General features: G+C 54.2%; 2 protein-coding genes across 4 annotated transcripts in view; one reads left to right on the forward strand and one right to left on the reverse strand.

Moving 5' to 3' along the window:
- Window positions 1-162: 162 nt before the first annotated feature.
- LOC137455308 (sperm-associated antigen 17-like) lies at window positions 163-18,442 on the forward strand. Of its 3 annotated transcripts, none has more exons than XM_068166012.1 (9): window positions 163-325; window positions 758-854; window positions 2,608-2,706; window positions 4,206-4,372; window positions 5,157-5,326; window positions 8,463-8,502; window positions 14,904-15,048; window positions 16,438-16,575; window positions 18,312-18,442. In XM_068166012.1, exons 1-8 carry the CDS (start codon window positions 254-256, stop codon window positions 16,557-16,559), a joined length of 912 nt encoding a protein of 303 aa, XP_068022113.1. In that variant the 5' UTR covers window positions 163-253; the 3' UTR covers window positions 16,560-16,575; window positions 18,312-18,442. The 3 variants fall into 3 exon arrangements, with proteins under 3 accessions (XP_068022113.1, XP_068022111.1, XP_068022112.1); XM_068166010.1 differs by having other exon boundaries at window positions 164-325; window positions 8,463-8,523; XM_068166011.1 differs by having other exon boundaries at window positions 165-325; window positions 4,221-4,372; window positions 8,463-8,523.
- A 970-nt stretch (window positions 18,443-19,412) lies between these two features.
- The window catches only part of WDR3 (WD repeat domain 3), a 28,938-nt gene continuing 25,592 nt past the window's right edge, over window positions 19,413-22,758 (reverse strand). Inside the window, exons 23-26 of the mRNA XM_068166009.1 lie at window positions 21,937-21,980; window positions 21,352-21,480; window positions 20,359-20,452; window positions 19,413-20,177 (exon numbers count right to left, since the gene is read on the reverse strand). Of these exons, the coding sequence (XP_068022110.1) occupies window positions 20,022-20,177; window positions 20,359-20,452; window positions 21,352-21,480; window positions 21,937-21,980 (423 nt within the window). The 3' untranslated portion in view covers window positions 19,413-20,021. The remainder of the gene's footprint in view (window positions 20,178-20,358; window positions 20,453-21,351; window positions 21,481-21,936; window positions 21,981-22,758) is intronic.

Genomic DNA, 22,758 nt, shown 5'->3' on the forward strand with positions numbered 1-22,758 from the left:
GCTTGATGATCTTGAAGGTCTTTTCCAACCTGTTCTGTTCTGTTCTGTTCTGTTCTGTTCTGTTCTGTTCTGTTCTGTTCTGTTCTGTTCTGTTCTATTCTATTCTATTCTGTTCTGTTCTGTTCTGTTCTATTCTATTCATAACATTGAAAACCAGGCTGAACTCAGTTATAATGCTTTTTCTCTTTCTTTTCCTCCTCAACAATGTTAACACTTGCTTAGGAAAGAACTTGCTGAAGAAAAGAAATCCCTAATGGCATTAAGAAACAAAATAATTCCTCCATATTTTGAGTCAGAATTCAGCAAGGAGTTTTGCCTGAGAAAGGTATGGAGCTGACCTCTGGGTAAGGTTGTGTCAGGCTGGGTAATTTCCGTTATAGTCCCACACTGATGGTTGTGGATTTGCTTCTCAGCCTCACAATAAACCATCAGAGAGGACAGGCATGGCAGAGTTAATACTGGGAATTATATGGTGTGGCAGTTCAAGCTGGGTGCCTCCTGTTGCTGCCACACACTTGGTAGAATTAGATACTGCTTGGACTTGATGTTCTTCAAGGTCTTTTCCAGCCACATTGATTCTGTAATTCTGTAGCTTTTTCTGTAGTTAACACTTCTGTTCTGCTTTTCTGCTTCTTTCCTTTGCACCTTTTTAGGGTTTTTTTCCTTTATTCTTTGAATCCAGGGCATGTCTACTGCTGGCTTTTTTCCCTAAGCGCTGAGCTAGGAGAGGTAACCTCTCTTTCTTACTCTTCTCTAGTTTCCTGATGTGGAAGCACTGTGCAGGGAACTTCCTCCAGTTCAGGAAAAAGAAAGAGGAGCTTTCCCTCCAGAGACCATCAGAAAACACAGTGGAGGTAATGTGATGTTCAGCTTTCTAAATACTTCTGAAGCAAGACTGGTAGGAATGAGGGGGAATATAGAGAGAGACATGTATGTATTATATATAGACATGTGTGTGTATATATATATATATTATATATATATTTACAAGACCAAGAGCAGGGTCCTGCATCTGGGTCAGGGCAATCCCAAGCACCAATACAGGCTGGGCAGGGACTGGCTTGAGAGCAGCCCTGAGGAGAGAGACTTGGGGGTGCTGGGGGAGGAGAAGCTCAACAGGAGCTCTCAGTGTGCACTTGCAGCCCAGAAAGCCAATCAGATCCTGGGCTGCATCAGGAGAAGTGTGGCCAGCAGGGCAAGGGAGGTGATTCTCCCCCTCTGCTCAGCTCTGCTGAGACCCCACCTGGAGTACTGCCTCCAGCCTCTATTACAAGAAGGATCTGGAGGTGCTGGAGCATGTCCAGAGAAGGGCCATGGGGATGATCAGAGGGCTGGAGCACCTCTCCTGTGAGGACAGACTGAAAGAGTTGGGGCTGTTCAGTCTGGAGAAGAGAAGGCTCCCAGGTGACCTCATTGTGGCCTTCCAGAATCTGAAGGGGGCTACAAGAAAGCTGGGGAGGGACTGCTCAGGATCTCAGGTAGTGATAGAACTGGGGGGAATGGAAAAAAAATAGAAATGGGTAGATTCAGATTGGATGTTAGGAAGAAATTCTTCACCATGAGGGTGGAACTAGATGATCCTTGAGGTCCCTTCCCCTTGCCTCCCAAAACAAGATGGTCTTTTCCCTAACCAAAACTTGTGCACCCCAGAGTCTTCTGAGGGAGGCTGCTGGGCTGCAGAGTCAGTATCATACCAGTGTTCTACGAAGTTAACAGTTAAAGATCAGCATGTTTCACTATCTGGGAATGTTCCTATTTAATCCATTACTATAAAGGTGGTCTATGAGGCTTCAAAACTTCATGTGTTAAAGGAGCCTTTGTGGTGGACATCCCTGCATGTGGAAGCACCACAGACTGTGGCTGCAAAGCTGAAGAATTATGCTGTGAATGAGGGGTGGGTGGATGCAAAATGCTCAAGAAATACTTAAGTGGAATAAATAATAGTTAGAGAGGGATGAGCAGGAACTGAGGAGGACAGCAAAAGACTGGAATGCCAGTAGGGAATAGAAATGGGAGATGGAATTCTAGAGCTCAGTGGTAAGAGTGGCACAATTCAAGTGCCAAAGACTTTGGGTTTGTGTTCATGAAAATGATGTTCATGTTTAAGGGCAACAAAGTTGGTGAGGGGCTTGGAACACAAGCCCTGTGAGGAGAGGCTGAGGGAGCTGGGGTTGTTTAGCCTGGAAAAGAGGAGGCTCAGGGGTGACCTTATTGCTCTCTACAACTACCTTAAGGGAGGTTGTAGACAGGCAGAGGTTGGTCTCTTCTCCCAGGCAACCAGCACCAGAACAAGAGGACACAGTCTCAGGCTGTGCCAGGGGAGGTTTAGGCTGGATGTTAGGAAAAAATTCTACACAGAGAGAGTGATTGGCCATTGGAATGGGCTGCCTGGGGAGGTGGTGGAGTCATCATCACTGGAGGTGTTCAGGACGAGACTTGATAGGGTGCTTGGTGCCATGGGTTAGTTGGATGGTGGTGTTGGATGATAGGTTGGACGCGGTGACCTTGAAGGTCTCTTCCAACCTGGTCTATTCTATTCTATTCTATTCTATTCTATTCTATTCATCATGAAACACTTGTCATGGTGTTCCATTGTTTCCCTACTAGCATCTGAATGTCTCAGTTCCAGTAGTGATTCTTCACTTTCACCTGGCCCTCTGCTGCAGGCTCCTTCCAAGCAAAATGAAGACTGCAGCAGCACAACAGGTAAAGCAGCTTTCCAGCAGGTAGTTTGGAGCAGGTTCATTCTTCTTAGAACTCTTGACAAGATACCTACAATAGAAATGTAAATCCACCTATGTCTGGTCAGCTTGCTAAATACTTCTGAAGCAAGACTGGTAGAAATGAGGGGGTGTATATATATATAGAGAGAGACGTGTGTGTGTGTGTGTATGAATGTGTATATATATATATAATATATACACAAGACCATGTGCAAGGTCCTGCATCTGGGTCAAGGCAATCCCAAGCACCAATATAGGCTGGGCAGGGACTGGCTTGAGAGCAGCCCTGAAGAAAAGGACCTGGGGGTGCTGGTGGATGAGAAGCTCAACAGGAGCTCTCAGTGTGCACTTGCAGCTCAGAGAGCAAATCACATCCTGGGCTGCATCAAGAGAAGTGTGGCCAACAGGGCAAGGGAGGTGATTCTCCCCCTCTGCTCCACTCTGGTGAGACCCCACCTGGAGTACTGCCCCCAGTTCTGGAGCCTCTATTACAAGAAGGATCTGGAGGTGCTGTAAGGTGTCCAGAGAAGGGCCAGGAGGATGAGCAGAGGGCTGGAGCACCTCTCCTGTGAGGACAGACTGAAAGAGTTGGGGCTGTTCAGTCTGGAGAAGAGAAGGCTCTGAGGAGACCTTCTTGTGGCCTTCCAGTATCTGAAGAGGGCTACAAGAAAGCTGGGGAGGGACATTTGAGGCTGTCAGTGAGTGATAGGACTGGGGAGAATGGTAAAAAAACTAGAAATGAGTAGATTCAGATTGGATGTTAGGCAGAAGTTCTTCCCCATGAGGGTGGTGAGAGACTGGCACAGGTTGCCCAGGGAGGTGGTGGAAGCCTCATCCCTGGAGGTTTTTAAGGCTAGGCTGGATGTGGCTCTGAGCAACCTGATCTAGTGTGAGGTGTCCCTGCCCATGGCAGGGGGCTTGGAACTGCATGACCCTTGAGGTCCCTTACACCCTGACAATTCTATGATTCTGGGTAGTTTAAAACAATCACCCCTTGTCCTATCACCATATGCCTTTACAAAAAGTCCCTCTTCAGTTTTCCTTTAGGCCCCCTTCAGGTACTGGAAGGCCACAAGAAGGTCTCCCTGGTGCCTTCCCTCCAGCCTGAACAGATCAAACTCCCTCAGCCTATCCTCATACCAGAGGAGCTCCAGCCCTCTAATCATCTTTGTGGTCCACCTCTGGACTCTATCCAACAGACCCATGTCCTTTTTGTGCTGGGGGCTCCAGAGATGGAGACAGTACTCCAGGAGGGGCAGAATCACATCCCTTGACCTGCTGACCATGCATCTTTTGATGCAGCCAGCGATCAGTCTCCCCTCAGCCTCCTTTTCTCCAGACTAAACAACCCCACTTCCCTCAGCTGCTTCTCACATGACCTGCTCTCCAGATCCTTCACCAGCTTCCCTGTCCATCTCTGGAACTGCCACAGCAAATCAGTGTCTTTTCTGTAGTGAGATGCCTATTTTGTTGTGGGTTTAGAAATCTCCTTTTCAGACCTAAACAAGGCTGCAGTATCACAAGAGACACCCTTCCAGCATAAAGTTCAGAGTCTGCTGGTGAATGCTGCGGGACAGCCAAGAAAGGAGAAAGTGACCTTACCCTCATGCCTTCAGGGGAGCAGACCAAGGTCCATACCAAATAAAAAGGTAAGATAGCATCTTTTTTTTGTTGTTAATACTGATACTCTCTCAGTCACATAAAATCTTCATTCTGGAGCAATACTGCAGGGTATTTTGGATCTGCCTACTGAAACACAGCAGTTCCAAACTATGTCTTGGAATGGAATGGAATGGAATGGAATGGAATGGAATGGAATGGAATGGAATGGAATGGAATGGAATGGAATGGAATGGAATGGAATAGAATAGAATAGAATAGAATAGAATAGAATAGAATAGAATAGAATAGAATAGAATAGAATAGAATAGAATAGAATAGAATAGAATAGAATAGAATAGAATGAACCAGGTTGGAAGAGACCTTCAAAATCATCATATCCAACCCATCATCCAACACCACCTAATCAACTAAACCATGGCACCCTATCAAGTCTCCTCCTAAACACCTCCAATGATGGTGACTCCACCACCTCCCTGGGCAGCACATTCCAATGGGCAGTTACTCTCTCTCTGGTTAGAATTTCTTCCTAACATCCAGTCTGAAGCTCCACTGGCACAGCTTGAGACTGTGTCCTCTTGTTCTGGTGCTGGTTGCTACAGAGAAGAGACCAACCCCCACCTGGCTACAACCTCCCTTCAGGGAGTTGTAGACAGCAAGAAGGTCTCCCCTGAGCCTCCTCTTCTCCAGGCTGAGCAACCCCAGCTCCCTCAGCCTCTCCTCACAGGGCTGTGCTCCAGACCCCTCCCCACCCTCATTGCCCTTCTCTGGGCATGTTGAAGTGTCTCTAATATTTTCATTTTCTTTGCAAAGATAGAAGATCCTGTTGCAGGAAAGGTCAACACATCTTCCCTTGCAACAACAAGACAGCAGCTTGGTGACTTCCATCTCATTCCACCCCGAGTGACATTCGGAGTACTAAAGGAAGGCTGCACCTATGCAGCAACTGTGATCTTGAAGAATGTTGGTGTGAACTTCCTAAGGTTGGTCTGAATTTTCAGTACCTTTGTTATTAACTGTCCAAACACATTTTGCTTGTTAATTGTCAGCTATTGAATCTGATTACCATGAGCTTACAAACTGTGTTTGTAAATTTGGAATCCTGTTGTTATTACTGAGTGGATAGAGGAGATGGTGCCACAGCCAGCTGGCAGCCAGGCACCAGTGGTGTCCCCCAGGGATCAGTGCTGGGCCCCATCCTGTTCAATATATTGATGATCTGGATGAGGGCATTGAGTCCATCATCAGTAGGTTTGCAGATGACACCAAGATGGGGGCAGGAGTTGATCTGTTAGAGGGTAGAAGAGCTCTGCAGAGGGACCTTGCCAAGCTGGACAGATGGACTGAGTCCAAGGGCATGAGATTGAGCACATCCAAGTACCAGCTTCTACATACTGGCCACAACAACCCCATGCAGTGCTACAGGCTGGGGTCAGAGTGGCTGGAGAGCAGCCAGGCAGAAAGGGACCTAGGGGTACTGGTTGATAGTAGGCTGAACATGAGGCATCAGTGTGCCCAGTTGGCCAAGAAGGCCAATGGCATCCTGGCCTGCATCAGGAACAGTGTGGCCAGCAGGAGCAGGGAGGTCATTGTGCCCCTGCACACTGCACTGGCTAGGCCACACCTTGAGTCCTGTGTCCAGTTCTGGGCTCCTCAGTTTAAGAAAGATGTTGAGATGCTGGAAGGTGTCCAGAGAAGGGCAACAAAGCTGGACAGGGGTTTGGAGCACAGCCCTGTGAGGAGAGGCTGAGGGAGCTGGGGTCGGCGCCCGCTTGCTCAGTAGGGTTGGTGCCCGCTTGCTCAGTAGGGTCGGTGCCAGCTTGCTCACTAGGGTCAGTGCCCACTTGCTCAGTAGGGTTGGTGCCCACTTGCTCAGTAGGGTCGGTACCTGCTTGCTCAGTAGGGTCGGTGCCCGTTTGCTCAGTAGGGTCGGTGCCTGCTTGCTCATTAGGGCCTCTGCCTGCTTGCTCACTAGGGCCTCTGCCTGCTTGCTCACTAGGGTCGGTGCCTGCTTGCTCACTAGGGCCTCTGCCTGCTTGCTCACTAGGGTCGGTGCCTGCTTGCTCACTAGGGCCTCTGCCTGCTTGCTCACTAGGGTCAGTGCCCACTTGCTCAGTATGGTTGGTGCCCACTTGCTCAGTAGGGTTGGTACCTGCTTGCTCAGTAGGGTCGGTGCCCGTTTGCTCAGTAGGGTTGGTGCCTGCTTGCTCATTAGGGCCTCTGCTTGTTTGCTCACTAGGGTCGGTGCCTGCTTGCTCACTAGGGCCTCTGCCTGCTTGCTCAGTAGGGTCGGTGCCTGCTTGTTCAGTAGGGTCGGTGCCTGCTTGCTTGCTAGGGTCGGTGCCTGCTTGTTCAGTAGGGTCAGTGCGTGCTTGTTCACTAGGGCCTCTGCCTGCTTGCTCAGTAGGGTCGGTGCCCGCTTGCTCAGTAGGGTCGGTGCCCGCTTGCTCACTAGGGTCAGAGCCCACTTGCTCAATAGGGTTGGTGCCCGCTTGCTCAGTAGGGTCGGTGCCCACTTGCTCAGTAGGGTTGGTGCCCACTTGCTCAGTAGGGTCGGTGCCTGCTTGCTCAGTAGGGTCAGTGCCCGTTTGCTCAGTAGGGTCGGTGCCCGCTTGCTCAGTAGGGTTGGTGCCTGCTTGCTCATTAGGGCCTCTGCCTGCTTGCTCACTAGGGCCTCTGCCTGCTTGCTCAGTAGGGTCGGTGCCTGCTTGCTCACTAGGGTCGGTGCCTGCTTGCTCACTAGGGCCTCTGCCTGCTTGCTCAGTAGGGTCGGTGCCCGCTTGCTCAGTAGGGTCGGTGCCTGCTTGCTCACTAGGGCCTCTGCCTGCTTGCTCAGTAGGGTCGGTGCCCGCTTGCTCAGTAGGGTTGGTGTCTGCTTGCTCATTAGGGCCTCTGCCTGCTTGCTCACTAGGGCCTCTGCCTGCTTGCTCAGTAGGGTTGGTGCCTGCTTGTTCAGTAGGGTCGGTGCCTGCTTGCTCGCTAGGGCCTCTGCCTGCTTGCTAAGTAGGGTTGGTGCCCGTTTGCTCAGTAGGGTCGGTGCCTGCTTGCTCACTAGGGTCGGTGCCTGCTTGCTCACTAGGGCCTCTGCCTGCTTGCTCAGTAGGGCCTCTGCCTGCTTGCTCACTAGGGTCGGTGCCTGCTTGCTCACTAGGGCCTCTGCCTGCTTGCTCAGTAGGGTTGGTGCCTGCTTGTTCAGTAGGGTCGGTGCCCACTTGCTCAGTAGGGTCGGTGCCTGCTTGCTCACTAGGGTCGGTGCCCGCTTGCTCAGTAGGGTCAGTGCCCACTTGCTCACTAGGGTCGGTGCCTGCTTGTTCACTAGGGCCTCTGCCTGCTTGCTCAGTAGGGTCGGTGCCTGCTTGTTCAGTAGGGTCGGTGCCCGCTTGCTCACTAGGGCCTCTGCCTGCTTGCTCAGTAGGGTCGGTGCCCGCTTGCTCAGTAGGGTCAGTGCCCACTTGCTCACTAGGGTCGGTGCCCGTTTGCTCAGTAGGGTCGGTGCCCACTTGCTCAGTAGGGTCGGTGCCTGCTTGCTCAGTAGGGTCAGTGCCCACTTGCTCACTAGGGTCGGTGCCCACTTGCTCAGTAGGGTCGGTGCCTGCTTGCTCAGTAGGGTCGGTGCCTGCTTGCTCAGTAGGGTCGGTGCCTGCTTGCTCACTAGGGTCGGTGCCCGCTTGCTCAGTAGGGTTGGTGCCCGCTTGCTCAGTAGGGTTGGTGCCCGCTTGCTCAGTAGGGTCAGTGCCTGCTTACTCACTAGGGTCAGTGCCTACTTGCTCACTAGTGTCGGTGCCTGCTTGCTCAGTAGCGTCGGTACCTGCTTGCTCACTGGGGTCGGTGCCTGCTTGCTCACTAGGGTCGGTGCCCGTTTGCTCACTAGGGTCGGTGCCTGCTTGCTCACTAGGGTCAGTGCCTGCTTGCTCACTAGGGTTGGTGCCCGCTTGCTCACTAGGGTGGGTGCCTGCTTTTCACTAGGGTCGGTGCCCACTTGCTCAGTAGGGTCGGTGCCCACTTGCTCACTAGGGTCGGTGCCCGCTTGCTCAGTAGGGTCGGTGCCTGTTTCCTCAGTAGGGTCTCTGCCTGCCTGAACCAGTCTCCAGTAAACTGAGTCTCTTCTCCTTCTGACAGGTTTCGTGTGAAGCAGCCACCCGCTCACACAGGACTCAAGGTGACGTACACCCCAGGACCTGTAAGTTACAGGGGATCTTTGGGATTCTTGCTAGAGTTATCTGCCCCTCAGGCCATCTAGAGGTCCTCTCATGACAGCTGTCTGGGAACAGCACTGGCACAGTGCATGATCTGCTTAGAGGTCTTTGAAGCAATGCTGCCTTCTGCTGTCCCTCTGCTGCCTTCAGCTCAGCACCCTGTGCACTCAGAATCTGAGCAGAATGCAGAGGGAGAAATTTATTCAGGGAAAAGCAGCAGGTCAGGCACAGAGTTGGTCAAGGTATTTTTGAAAGCAAATCTGATACTCTACCACCACCTCTGAGTTTTCTCATCTGTTAGGGTATTTGTTGTATCTGCTCTCTCTTATACTCCAACATTAGCCTCATTGAATTCACCAAGCTTGGAAGGGTGCCTGAAAAGCTGCCCAGCAAAGAAAGGCCTGGCGGTGTTGACTGACAGGTAGCTGAGCTGTCAGTGTGCCCAGCTGGCCAAGGTAGCCAACAGTATCCTGGCCTCTATCAGGACTAGTGTGACCAGCAGGACCAGGGAAGGGATTGTCCCCCTGTACTCACCACTGGTGAGGCCACACCTTGAATACTGGCTTCAGTTTTCAGCCCCTCCCTCCAAGGTCATTGAAATGCTGGCGCACCTCCAGAGAAGGACAGCAAAGGTGGGAAGGAGCCTGGAGAACAGATCTTGTGAGGAGCAGCTGAGGGAACTGGGGTTGTTTAGTCTGGATAGAAAGAGGCTAGGGGAGACCTTGTCCCTGTCTACAACACCCTGAAAGGTTGAGAGCAAGGAGGTCTCCTTTCAGACTCCCTTTCTCCAGACTAACAACCCCAGCTCCCTCAGCTACTTCCTACAAGACCTGTTCTCCAGTCCCTGCACCAGCTTTGGTGTCCTTCTCTAGACACACAGCAGCAACTCAATGTCCTTCACACCGTTGACTGCTACCCTCTAGTTGTGACCATCAATCAATTCCTCATCCACCAAACAGTCCATCATCAATTCATCTCTCTCCCATTTAGAGAGAATCATTGTGAGGAATTGTCAAAGGCCTTACAGAAGCCCACTTAGATGGCTGGAATAATTCCCATTCTCTTTTCCCATCCACACATCCATCCTTTTGCATCTTCCCTTTTTTCCCTACCTTTGTGTTCATTTTCAAATGGAACAGACTACTTCAGGTGGAAAGGGACCTTCAACAACCATCAACTCCACCTGCCTGACAGCTTCAGGGCTGGCCAGAATTTAAAGCTCAGTATAGGGCATTGTCCAAACGCTTCTCAAACACTGACAGGCATGGGACATCAACCACCTCCTTCTGATTCTCTCATCTGCCCCAGTGTCTCCATTTCCCTGGAATCTACAAGGAAACTGTGAAGGAACAGAACTACAAACACCTTGCACACTGCAATGTGAAGAGACACTTGTGTGGAACACATGCTGGGTGTCTCAGTCCAGAGAGGGCAAGAGCCGCAGTTCCTTTGAATATTCCATGTTATGAAACTAGAGGCACAAACAAGGCCAAATAGCAACAGCCCTAAAGGCTATTAATTAAGATAATAAAGTGGACAGATCAGAAGGAGAGAGAGAAAATAGAGAAGAGGGAGAGAGAAGAGGAGAGGAATTATATTACCACACCACTAAACCCCCAAGACAGTTTGGGTCTGAGGAGGAAGGCTGCTGCAGCTGTGGAAGGCAGCTACTGCAGCTGTGGAAGGCGGCTACTGCAGCTGTGGAAGGTGGCGGCTGCAGCTGTGGGAGGCGGCGGCTGCAGCTGTGGGAGGCGGCTGCTGCAGCTTTGGGAGGCGGCTGCTGCAGCTGTGGGAGGCGGCTGCAGCAGCTGTGGGAGGCGGCTGCAGCTTTGGAAGGCGGCTGCTGCACTTTTGAAAGGCGGCTGCTGCAGCTTTGGGAGGCGGCCGCTGCAGCTTTGGAAGGCAGGTGCTGCAGCTGTGGAAGGCAGGTGCTGCAGCTGTGGAAGGCGGCTGCTGCAGCTTTGGGAGGCGGCTGCTGCAGCTGTGGGAGGCGGCTGCAGCAGCTGTGGAAGGCAGGTGCTGCAGCTGTGGAAGGCAGGTGCTGCAGCTGTGGAAGGCGGCTGCTGCAGCTTTGGGAGGCGGCTGCTGCAGCTGTGGGAGGCGGGTGCTGCAGCTGTGGAAGGCAGGTGCTGCAGCTGTGGAAGGCGGCTGCTGCAGCTTTGGGAGGCGGCTGCTGCAGCTGTGGGAGGCGGCTGCTGCAGCTGTGGGAGGCGGCTGCTGCAGCTTTGGGAGGCGGCTGCTGCAGCTGTGGGAGGCGGCTGCTGCAGCTGTGGAAGGCAGGTGCTGCAGCTGTGGAAGGCGGCTGCTGCAGCTTTGGGAGGCGGCTGCTGCAGCTGTGGGAGGCGGCTGCTGCAGCTTTGGGAGGCAGCCGCTGCAGCTGTGGAAGGCAGGTGCTGCAGCTGTGGAAGGCGGCTGCTGCAGCTGTGGGAGGCGGCTGCTGCAGCTGTGGGAGGCGGCTGCTGCAGCTGTGGGAGGCGGCTGCTGCACCTTTGGGAGGCGGCTGCTGCAGCTGTGGGAGGCGGCTGCTGCACCTTTGGGAGGCGGCCGCTGCAGCTTTGGGAGGCGGCTGCTGCAGCTGTGGGAGGCGGCTGCTGCAGCTGTGGAAGGCAGGTGCTGCAGCTGTGGAAGGCAGGTGCTGCAGCTGTGGGAGGCGGCTGCTGCAGCTTTGGGAGGCGGCTGCTGCAGCTGTGGGAGGCGGCCGCTGCAGCTGTGGAAGGCAGGTGCTGCAGCTGTGGAAGGCGGCTGCTGCAGCTTTGGGAGGCGGCTGCTGCAGCTGTGGGAGGCGGCCGCTGCAGCTGTGGGAGGCGGCCGCTGCAGCTGTGGAAGGCAGGTGCTGCAGCTGTGGGAGGCGGCTGCTGCAGCTGTGGGAGGCGGCTGCTGCAGCTGTGGGAGGCGGCTGCTGCAGCTGTGGGAGGCGGCTGCTGCACCTTTGGGAGGCGGCTGCTGCACCTTTGGGAGGCGGCTGCTGCAGCTGTGGGAGGCGGCTGCTGCAGCTGTGGGAGGCGGCTGCTGCAGCTGTGGGAGGCGGCCGCTGCAGCTTTGGGAGGCGGCTGCTGCAGCTGTGGGAGGCGGCTGCTGCAGCTGTGGAAGGCAGGTGCTGCAGCTGTGGAAGGCGGTTGCTGCAGCTTTGGGAGGCGGCTGCTGCAGCTGTGGGAGGTGGCTGCTGCAGCTTTGGGAGGCAGCCGCTGCAGCTGTGGAAGGCAGGTGCTGCAGCTGTGGAAGGCGGCTGCTGCAGCTGTGGGAGGCGGCTGCTGCAGCTGTGGGAGGCGGCTGCTGCAGCTGTGGGAGGCGGCTGCTGCACCTTTGGGAGGCGGCTGCTGCAGCTGTGGGAGGCGGCTGCTGCACCTTTGGGAGGCGGCCGCTGCAGCTTTGGGAGGCGGCTGCTGCAGCTGTGGGAGGCGGCTGCTGCAGCTGTGGAAGGCAGGTGCTGCAGCTGTGGAAGGCAGGTGCTGCAGCTGTGGGAGGCGGCTGCTGCAGCTTTGGGAGGCGGCTGCTGCAGCTGTGGGAGGCGGCCGCTGCAGCTGTGGAAGGCAGGTGCTGCAGCTGTGGAAGGCGGCTGCTGCAGCTTTGGGAGGCGGCTGCTGCAGCTGTGGGAGGCGGCCGCTGCAGCTGTGGGAGGCGGCCGCTGCAGCTGTGGAAGGCAGGTGCTGCAGCTGTGGGAGGCGGCTGCTGCAGCTGTGGGAGGCGGCTGCTGCACCTTTGGGAGGCGGCCGCTGCAGCTTTGGGAGGCGGCTGCTGCAGCTGTGGGAGGCGGCTGCTGCACCTTTGGGAGGCGGCTGCTGCACCTTTGGGAGGCGGCTGCTGCACCTTTGGGAGGCGGCTGCTGCAGCTTTGGGAGGCGGCGGCTGCAGCTGTGGAAGGCGGCGGCTGCAGCTTTGGGAGGCGGCTGCTGCAGCTTTGGGAGGCGGCTACTGCAGCTGTGGGAGGCGGCTGCTGCAGCTGTGGAAGGCGGCTGCTGCACCTTTGGCAGGCGGCTGCAGCTTTGGGAGGCGGCTGCTGCAGCTTTGGGAGGCGGCCGATGCAGCTTTGGGAGGCGGCTGCTGCAGCTTTGGGAGGCGGCTACTGCAGCTGTGGGAGGCGGCTGCTGCAGCTGTGGAAGGCGGCTGCTGCACCTTTGGCAGGCGGCTGCAGCTTTGGGAGGCGGCTGCTGCAGCTTTGGGAGGCGGCTACTGCAGCTGTGGGAGGCGGCTGCTGCAGCTGTGGAAGGTGGCTGCTGCCCCTTTGGCAGGCGGCTGCAGCTTTGGGAGGCGGCCGATGCAGCTTTGGGAGGCGGCTGCTGCAGCTTTGGGAGGCGGCTGCTGCAGCTTTGGGAGGCGGCCGCTGCAGCTTTGGGAGGCGGCTGCTGCAGCTGTGGAAGGTGGCGGCTGCAGCTGTGGAAGGTGGCGGCTGCAGCTGTGGAAGGCGGCTGCTGCACCTTTGGCAGGCGGCTGCAGCTTTGGGAGGCGGTTGCTTGCAGCTTTGGGAAGGCTACAGCTTTGGGAGGCGGATGCTGCAGCTTTGGGAGGTGGCCGCTGCAGCTTTGGGAGGCGGCCGCTGCAGCTTTGGGAGGTGGCCGCTGCAGCTTTGGGAGGCGGCTGCTGCAGCTTTGGGAGGCGGCTACTGCAGCTGTGGGAGGTGGCTGCTGCAGCCGTGGAAGGCGGCTGCTGCACCTTTGGCAGGCGGCTGCAGCTTTGGGAGGCGGCTGCTGCAGCTTTGGGAGGCGGCCGATGCAGCTTTGGGAGGCGGCTGCTGCAGCTTTGGGAGGCGGCTGCTGCAGCTTTGGGAGGCGGCCGCTGCAGCTTTGGGAGGCGGCCGCTGTAGCTTTGGGAGGCGGCTGCTGCAGCTGTGGAAGGTGGCGGCTGCAGCTGTGGGAGGCGGCGGCTGCAGCTGTGGAAGGCGGCTGCTGCACCTTTGGCAGGCGGCTGCAGCTTTGGGAGGCGGTTGCTTGCAGCTTTGGGAAGGCTACAGCTTTGGGAGGCGGCTGCTGCAGCTTTGGGAGGTGGCCGCTGCAGCTTTGGGAGGCGGCCGCTGCAGCTTTGGGAGGCGGCCGCTGCAGCTTTGGGAGGCGGCTACTGCAGCTGTGGGAGGCGGCTGCTGCAGCCGTGGAAGGCGGCTGCTGCACCTTTGGCAGGCGGCTGCAGCTTTGGGAGGCGGCTGCTGCAGCTTTGGGAGGCGGCCGATGCAGCTTTGGGAGGCGGCTGCTGCAGCTTTGGGAGGCGGCTGCTGCAGCTTTGGGAGGCGGCCGCTGCAGCTTTGGGAGGCGGCCGATGCAGCTTTGGGAGGCGGCCGCTGCAGCTTTGGGAGGTGGCCGCTGCAGCTTTGGGAGGCGGCCGCTGCAGCTTTGGGAGGCGGCCGCTGCAGCTGTGGGAGGCGGCCGCTGCACCTTTGGGAGGCGGCCGCTGCACCTTTGGGAGGCGGCCGCTGCAGCTTTGGGAGGCGGCCGCTGCAGCTTTGGGAGGCGGCCGCTGCAGCTGTGGGAGGCAGCCGCTGCAGCTTTGGGAGGCGGCTGCTGCAGCTGTGGAAGGTGGCGGCTGCAGCTGTGGGAGGCGGCGGCTGCAGCTGTGGAAGGCGGCTGCTGCACCTTTGGGAGGCGGCCGCTGCACCTTTGGGAGGCGGCCGCTGCAGCTTTGGGAGGCGGCTGCTGCAGCTGTGGGAGGCGGCCGCTGCAGCTGTGGGAGGCGGCCGCTGCGGAAGGCGGCTGCTGCAGCTTTGGGAGGCGGCCGCTGCAGCTTTGGGAGGCGGCCGCTGCAGCTTTGGCGTGGAGGAGATGTTGTCCTGGTTGGCTGTGCTGTCCTCTGAGCAGCCTCTTCAGCTCCATCAGTCGCAGCAGGCAGAACTTAGGACACAGAGAGAGGGTTCCTCTTGGTCTGCTTCCTCCAGGCTCCATGGTGATGTCTCTATTCTCTCCTGGTACTCTCTCTATTTTTCTTCAGACCAGCATTGCTCCAGTCTTTTCTTTCTCTTGTGTTTTCCTTCTCTCAGCCAGCAGTTGCTCAGATCTTCCATACAGGTTTTAGGTATGTGTATTCCTGAGGGCATGGATAGCAGTGGCCTCTGCCCATTGTTTCCAGGGCAGCTGCAGTCTGGTGACCAATCTTCATGCACCTTCCAGAGAGTCATTGTCCAGTGGCATCTGCCCAATACCCATCAGCTATTGTCTGGGCAAGCAGCAAAGGTGATTTTATCTTTGTAGAGTCACATCAAGAGAGACAAGATTTAGTCTCTCACCCTGGGTACCTGGCAAGCACCATCCTGTGTGCTGGGAACTGCCTTTAATTTCACCAGACAGTGCAAAACAAAACCAAACCACTCAGGGACTGCTGGAGGGAACTAGGTATGAAACATGAACCTTACCTGTGAGTAATCAATCCTCTGTGTCTCCTAGGTGGCAGCAGGCTTGCAGGTTGAACTGGAGATAGAGATTTTTGCCAGGGTAATTGGAGGGGGAAACACTGGTGGCCTTGAAGATATTTCCCATGATATTGAAATATTAACAGAAACAGCAACTCTTTTCCTGCCTGTGAGAGCAAATATCCTTTGATGTCTTAATTCCCTCACACGTATCTTCTAGCATCAACTAGACCAGGCACTTGGGGACCAACTACCTGCCAGGAGCCTTAAGCATCTTTTGCAGTAAGGGCTGCTGAGCTGGCAGGCGTTCCTGGCCTTCACAGGAACACACCAATGGCTGTTTCCAAAAGCACAACAAATGCAGATCTAAGAAAGCAAAAGCAATTTCCAGCAGGGTAACAAGGGTTTTAGGAGTGGGGAAAGGAGAAATGGTCAGCTCAGAAAGAGCTAACAGGAGCCCTTTCCCACCACCCCAGTCCTTTGTAACACTTATGAACTGATGGCAGCATCTGATGGTACAAATCCATGTGTAAGCCCAGAGACAGATGGGCAGAGTCCAAGGGCTTGAGATGGAACACACCCAAGTGCCAGGTTCTACACACTGGCCACTACAACCCCATGCAGTGCTACAGGCTGGGGTCAGAGTGGCTGAGAGCAGCCAGGCAGAGAGGGACCTGGGGGTAGTGGTAGATAGTAGGCTGAACATGAGCCTGCAGTGTGCCCAGGCAGCCAAGAGGGCCAATGGCATCCTGGCCTGCATCAGGAACAGTGTGGCCAGCAGGAGCAGGGAGGTCATTCTGCCCCTGTACTCAGCACTGGTTAGGCCATACCTTGAGTCCTGTGTCCAGTTCTGGGCTCCTCAGTTTAGGAAAGATGTTGAGTTGCTGGAATGTGTCCAGAGAAGGGCAACAAAGATGGGGAGAGGTTTAGAGCACAGCCCTGTGAGGAGAGACTGAGGGAGCTGGGGTTGCTTAGCCTGGAGAAGAGGAGGTTCAGGAGAGACCTTGCTGTCTACAACTACCTAAAGGGAGGCTGCAGCCAGGTGGAAGTTGGTCTCTTCTCCCAGACCACCTGTGACAGAACAAGAGGACACAGTCTCAAGCTGCACCAGGGGAGGTTCAGGCTGGATGTTAGGAAGAAATTTGTCCCAGCAAGAGAGATTGGCCATTGGAATGTGCTGCCCAGGGAGGTGGTGGAGTCACCATCACTGGAAGTGTTTAAGAACAGACTGGATGAGGCACTTGGTGCCATGGTTTAGTTGATTAGATGGTGTTGGGTGATAGGTTGGACTCAATCTGAAAGGTCTTTTCCAACCTGGTTAATTCTGTGTTCTGTATGCTCTGTCAGGGGAGATGCCAGCAGAGAGGCTCAGGAATGGTGTCAGACATTAGCCACGTGTGGGTTCAGTAAGCTTTAGAACCGCTTAACTGAGGACAGAGCTAGACTGAAAGAAAACAGCCATGATTCAAGTTGTTTCACAGCCTTATTTCCAGAATTCATTCCAGCCCCCATGCATATTGGCTGCACAGCTCTGCAGGCATGGTTAGATCCTTAACCTGCCATCCCACCCGTGCTCACCGGAGACCTCTACGAGTGCCGCCCGCAGGGGTACCCCCAGGGGGGGATGGCAGCCACCGTCCAGGCAGTTCCTCCAAGCTCCAAGCCACGGCTCCAGACTGCCCTTCCCTGAAAGCTTTCTGGTTAATGTGAGTACTGGGTGGAGGGAGAGCAGCTGTTTAGCCTCCTTTTGGCTTCTTGTGCTGGGTTACAGCCATCCTGGGGGGCAGACCTTGTATCTCCCTGGGTGTAGGTGGATTTCAGTCCTTTAGAGGAGCCTGGATGTGGCAGGGAGAGGATCAGGCCTGACCACGTGGCAGAACCAGGAGGCCATCAGCAGCAGTTGGTCCTTCTGAATAGGTGAGGCAGGAGCAAAGAGAGATGGCTGCCATGCCCTCCCCTTTAGAGTCTTGCTGGGCAGGAAGGGGGAGAGGAACAGACCAACGGGACCCCTCCTCCCAGGAGGGAGAAACCAAATCCACCTGGATCAAGTTTCTGTTGTCCCTTGGGGGAAGCAGGGCTCTCACAACCCTCCACACCCTGGGATGGATGTAACCCAGCACACTTCTGATCCACATCAACAAACCTCACAGCAAAGCTGTCCCTCACACAGCACACAGGCCTGGCAAGAAGTGGGAAGCACTGGATGATACTAACAAGAGGACTCACTGACATATTACTACAGCTGCTCAGGGCAGTGGAGGCACTCACAGAGGAGCCTCCCCCGTCCTGTCCCAAAGCCTTCACTTAACTGCCTCCACCTTGAGCAAGTCATTGAGCCTTCTGGCAGCAGGAGGCTGGTTTTATTGCAGCTGAACCCTATTAAATCAGCCTCTTCACTTGGTAAAACCAAGTCTTACTGCTGACTCTTTGACACTGACAGCAAGTCAGGACAGGCATCTTGCAGACAGACAGGGCAACCTTATAATGACAAGTTTGAGCACACACAACCCTCTGCAGACATTGGTTCATACAGCACAATTCTGTAACCTTGAACAATGAGACTGCATGAGGGATGGATGTCCTCACTGCCAGCAGGAAAGCCTTGTTGGAAATACCTCTCTAAACCAGGGGTGGGGAAGGAACAACCCCACTGTTGTGACCAGATAGCCAGGGCTCAGCTGCCAGCTGAGCTAAAAGCAGGACTAAGACATTCCAGCTGTATCTCATTTCTTTTCCTCTGGAGGAAAAGGAAATCAACCCCAAGAAACACTGCAGAGAAGCATGCACCCGTGATGGCTGCATCTGCTCTAAAACTGCTCAGAGTACATAAACCACAAAGCTTTTTTCCTCCCCTAAGTATCCTCCAAACTTTTCCAGTGTGGAAATTTATCCCCAGAGTAACACAGAATTCAGCCTAGAACAGCAAATTCAATGCCTTTCAGCTCAGAGGCTTACAACCTGGAGCTCATGTGGTTGATGCCGAGTTGCTGGAAGGTGTCCAGAAAAGGGCAACAAAGCTGGGGAGGGGTTTGGAGCACAGCCCTGTGAGGAGAGGCTGAGGGAGCTGGGGTTGCTTAGCCTGGAGAAGAGGAGGCCCAGGGAAGACCTTTCCCAGGCAAGCAGCACCAGAACAAGAGGACACAGTCTCAAGCTGCACTGGAGGTGTAGGTTGTGTGGCAGCAGCAGGAGGCACCCAGCCTGAACTGCCACACTCACATTGTCCCAACAGCAAGAGCAGAGGCCAGGTCTTACTGAAGCCAGTCCGAAACACTGGCAGTGCTTACACACTTGCAAAGAATCCAGGTGCAATTACTGGGTTTGCTTCAACTGTACCAAGGCAGAGCTGGGGTTTGGTTGGCTTTTTGGGGGGGGGGTTTAGGGTTGGTGTTTTTTTGTTGTTTTCTTCCCTTTCATGTTATTTTTCTGTCCTTTTTCACTACAGATCAGAGCCCTGGAAGAATAACATGAAGATCAGCAATACTGAGACACCTGAATTTTAGTCCTGATGTTATGGAAATGTCCCTTGTGTAGGCTTTTTATGGAACCAGATTAATGTGAATATTTTGTCTTGTCTCCTATTAATGGGAAACATGGTCCATAAGTTGCACAACCTGCTGCTGTGGCTGTCTGAAATGCAAAGAGTGAAAGGATGACTGTCACTCAAGCCCAGTGTTGGAGTCTCTGCACTTCAGAAGAGTGATGAATGGTTCCCCATAGGTTTGCCAGCACCAGAACAAGAGGACACAGTCTCAAGATGCACCAGGGGAGGTTTAGGCTGGATGTTAGGAAGAAGTTCTATAGAGAGAGAGATTGCCCATTGGAATGGGCTGCCTGGGGAGGTGGTGGAGTCACCATCATTGGAGGTGTTCAGGAGGAGACTTGATGGGGTGCTTGGTGCCATGGGTTAGTTGATTAGGTGGTGTTGGATGATAGGTTGGATGTGATGACCTTGAAGGTCTCTTCCAACCTGGTCTATCCTATCCTATCCTATCCTATCCTATCCTATCCTATCCTATCCTATCCTATCCTATCCTATCCTATCCTATCCTATCCCCTTCTCCTGCAGGCAATACAGAGTATGGAACACCCATTAACTCCTTCAGACTTTGCCCATTGATGAACTCTTGCTGTCAGACACCATCTTCAAATGCTCCTTTGCACATCTGTTTCACAGTGGGAAACTGAACCACTTGGAGATGGCTTTTCCCCCCACCTTCCTTCCTACTTACAGAGTAGTGACTAAGAGAAGCATCTCAGTCTTTATCAGACACCATGCACCACAAACTGGTAACAGCAGCAGAGACCTTTGCTTACTTTGTCCTGCCCCACTGCAGAAGTGAATCCTTTTGTCTGATACACCACTAGCAAAACAGTGCAGAAATTCAGTGCAGTTTTCTCAAAGCTGGAGCAAGCCCAGTGCAGGTGACTCATGCTGCTCATGCTCAGGCTGCCAACTCTGCAGGCCAGCACAGGCCTGGGTGGCAGCCCTCTCATTTGCTCCCAGATTCTCTGGAACAAACTTTCCTTTGAGAAGAGACACAGAGAGCAAGGCAGCTGAGGCTTTACTAGAGACACATCATGACAAAAGTCCATGAACAAAGCCAGCTCATCCAGCACATATAAATATGCCTTTTAGAGTGCAGCCACAGTTTGCCCTGCCCCACTGAAAAGTGAGTGGCTGCAGAGCAAGTTCTCACAAGTCACTTGGCTGTGCCCAGAGGCTCTGAGCACCACCACAAACCAGCAGGTGTCAAACCATCATCAAATCTTGCCAGCTGCCTTCCCTGCACGGGGCATGATCTCCCCAGCTGCTCCATGTGCTGCATTCACTCCATTGAGTCAATGCTGCTAGTGACCCAGCCTCTTCTGCAGGAGAAGTCAGCTCCATTTCTAATGGGTACTCTGCTGGAGGAAAGCATATACCCCTGATAGCCACCTCAGGGATGGTTACCATCCATACAGCTGCAGCAGTCTGCAGTGAGCTCTTCAGAGAGAACCATTCTGAGCCGGGTCATAGGCTAACAACACATGAGGGGGGGACAGACTTTCCCCCAGTCCCCTCATCACAGATGTTCAGTCACAGAAAGGCTTCCACACCAGCACTGAGGTTATGTGACCCCACCCAGGTGCTGTGGGCCTTGGGCAGCAAGTGCTAGAGCACTGCAAGAACCATCTTCTCTTTCTTCTTCCTCTTCCTCCTCTTCTCCTCAAAACGCTCAGTAGCGTCAGCAAAAAAGGTCACCTCTTCCTTGGCCTCTATCTCCCTCCTCAGGTACTGCAGCCCTGCCATGTTGAATCCCAGCACATCCTGTAGAGACAGACCAGCACCACGCTGTTGGGCACAGCTCAAGCTTGTTATGGGGCAGAGGGTCCTGCACTGGGCTGCCCCAACAGACTCTCCTGCTGGACACCATAGGCAATGCACACTCCCAGCCCCTGCACCACCCTCTTACTCCAGGTTTAGGAAAGGAGGAAGCTGCCACACTCACCCTGGCCTCACTGACTCTGGAGATGGTGGTTTTCTTCAGGTTTTCTATCACTGTCACCAGCATGTGGTTGCTTGTGATCTGGCCAAAATGTATCCTGGGAACACAGCAAGCAGTGACACATTCCAGCACTGTTCTTAAAGCACCAGCCAGCCCAAGCTCTCCCAAGCTCCTCCACGTTCTGGACACAGCATCTGTCTTGAATGTGGCCTCTCCAGACCAGCCTTGTGTAACAGGCATGGGCAGATGTATCTGGAAATGCTCTTCTCTGAAGCTTCTCTTCAGGACACAGTAGTTCAAGGGAAGGCCTCTCTGAGGGCTCTACAATGACTCCATGCCAGTGAAATGTGCCACTGCATCCAATCAATCCATTCCCAAACACCATCTGCTGGGGCTTACAGCAATTCCTTATCTCTGGCAGAGACCACATTGTTATTCCCAAGGACACGTTCCAAGAGCTTCAGACCCAGAGACATGAGGAAGCCCAAATTCCCCCCTGCTCTCATGCTACACATGTTCACAGCAAGCAAGGTCATCTTTGCAGCCCCAGGGAACAGAATATGGCACAGAATCAGAGAATCAACAAGGCTGGAAGAGACCTCAGAGATCATCAAGTCCAACCTGTCACCTAACACCTCAGGACTAACTAAACCATGGCTTCAAGTGCCACATCCAATCCCCTCTTGAACACCTCCAGGGATGGTGACTCCACCACCTCCCTGGGCAGCACATTCCAAAGGCCAATGACTCTTTCTGGGAAGAACTTTCTCCTCACCTCCAGCCTAAACCTCCCAGTTCTCCAGCTCTGTGCTGTCCCTAAGCCCTGACCCACACCACCCTCCTGGTCACATAACTGGCACAAAATTAGTTCAAGACATGCACCAGCATGGGGGGCCCAGAGCAACCAGCAGGCCCACTGCTGACCAGAGCCCTGTGAGGCCTTGCTCAGGCCCAGGTTCTGAAGCCAGCAGATCTGTCTGTGCAGGTGGAACTCACTTGAGCAGGAAGAGGAGAGCTCGGCACAGCTGTTCAACATCTGAACCCAGCTGAATATATTCATTGAAGAGTTTGAGCAGGTCAGGGACATAGGAGAAGGGCAGCACCAGAAGAGACTCTTCCAATTCACTGAGGAAAAAGCAAAGGGACAGAAGCATTAGCTTCAGTCACTGCCCTGCTAAAGATGAGCAGGAAACACTTCCATACTGGTACAAAAGCTGTGCTAAGTATTCATCACTGTGGGTCAGTGCATGTGCATAGACTGCAGCCCAGGCCAGCAGGCACCTCCTGGCATGGAGAACAGGCACTCAATCTTCCTCTTCACACAGCTTCCTGAAGCTGCTCTTCATGTACATATGCATCTGCAAGCAGCCAGCCAATGTGCATGAGCTCATTCCAACACTCCACATGAAAGAAACCATTCCCATTCCCCAGTTCCATGCACACAGGCTGCCAGGAACAGCAGCTCCAGACACCTCAGCACTGCCCACACGCAGCACCAGAGACTGTTCCAAGACCTCAGCCAATCCAGGGCCCAGAAATCAGTCACTAACTTGTTTTAACAATAAGGCTCTTGGGACTCACCTTGACTTGACCTTCTTGAAAACTTCTAGCACATATGCAGAAGGCTGTAAGAGAGGAAAGACATCAGCTCTCCTGATCAAGAAACACTCCAGGACTAACATGTGCCTTGGGGTCCATTTCACACAGCTACAGCCATGCAATCACTTCTTGTGAGATGGGCAAATCCAACTGAATGTAACACAGGGAACAGACTAGAATAGACTAGACTAGAACAGAAACCAGGTTGGAAGAGACCTTTGAGATCATCAACTAAACCATGGCACCAAGCACCCCATCCAGTCTCTTCCTAAACACCTCCACTGCTGGTGACTCCACCACCTCCCTGGGCAGCACATTCCAGTGGCCAATCTCTCTTGCTGGGAAGAATTTCTTCCTAACATCCAGCCATTCAGTCCATTCAACTCTAAATTAAATTCACCTCTAATTATGGAGGGGAGGACAGAAAAGCTCTTGTAAGGTGATTGCAAGAGGTTAGGAGAAGGACAAAAGACTGTTCTGGCACTGACACGATCTTCAGGCTGGGGTCAGAGTGGCTGGAGAGCAGCCAGGCAGAGAGGGACCCAGGGGTACTGGTTGATAGCAGGCTGAACATGAGCCAGCAGTGTGCCCAGGCAGCCAAGAAGGCCAATGGAGAGACCTTATTGCTCTCTACAACTACCTGAAGGGAGGCTGTAGCCAGGTAGGGGTTGGTCTCTTCTCTCAGGCAACCAGCACCAGAACAAGAGGACACAGTCTCAAGCTGTGCCAGGGGAGAGTTCTTCCCAGAAAGAGCAACTGGCCATTGGAATGTGCTGCCCAGGGAGGTGGTGGAGTCACCATCCC

Source organism: Melanerpes formicivorus, unplaced genomic scaffold (assembly GCF_026170545.1).
Source record: "Melanerpes formicivorus ecotype bairdi unplaced genomic scaffold, bMelFor1.0.p_v2 SCAF_95, whole genome shotgun sequence".
In the NCBI taxonomy this organism is placed as follows: domain Eukaryota; kingdom Metazoa; phylum Chordata; class Aves; order Piciformes; family Picidae; genus Melanerpes; species Melanerpes formicivorus.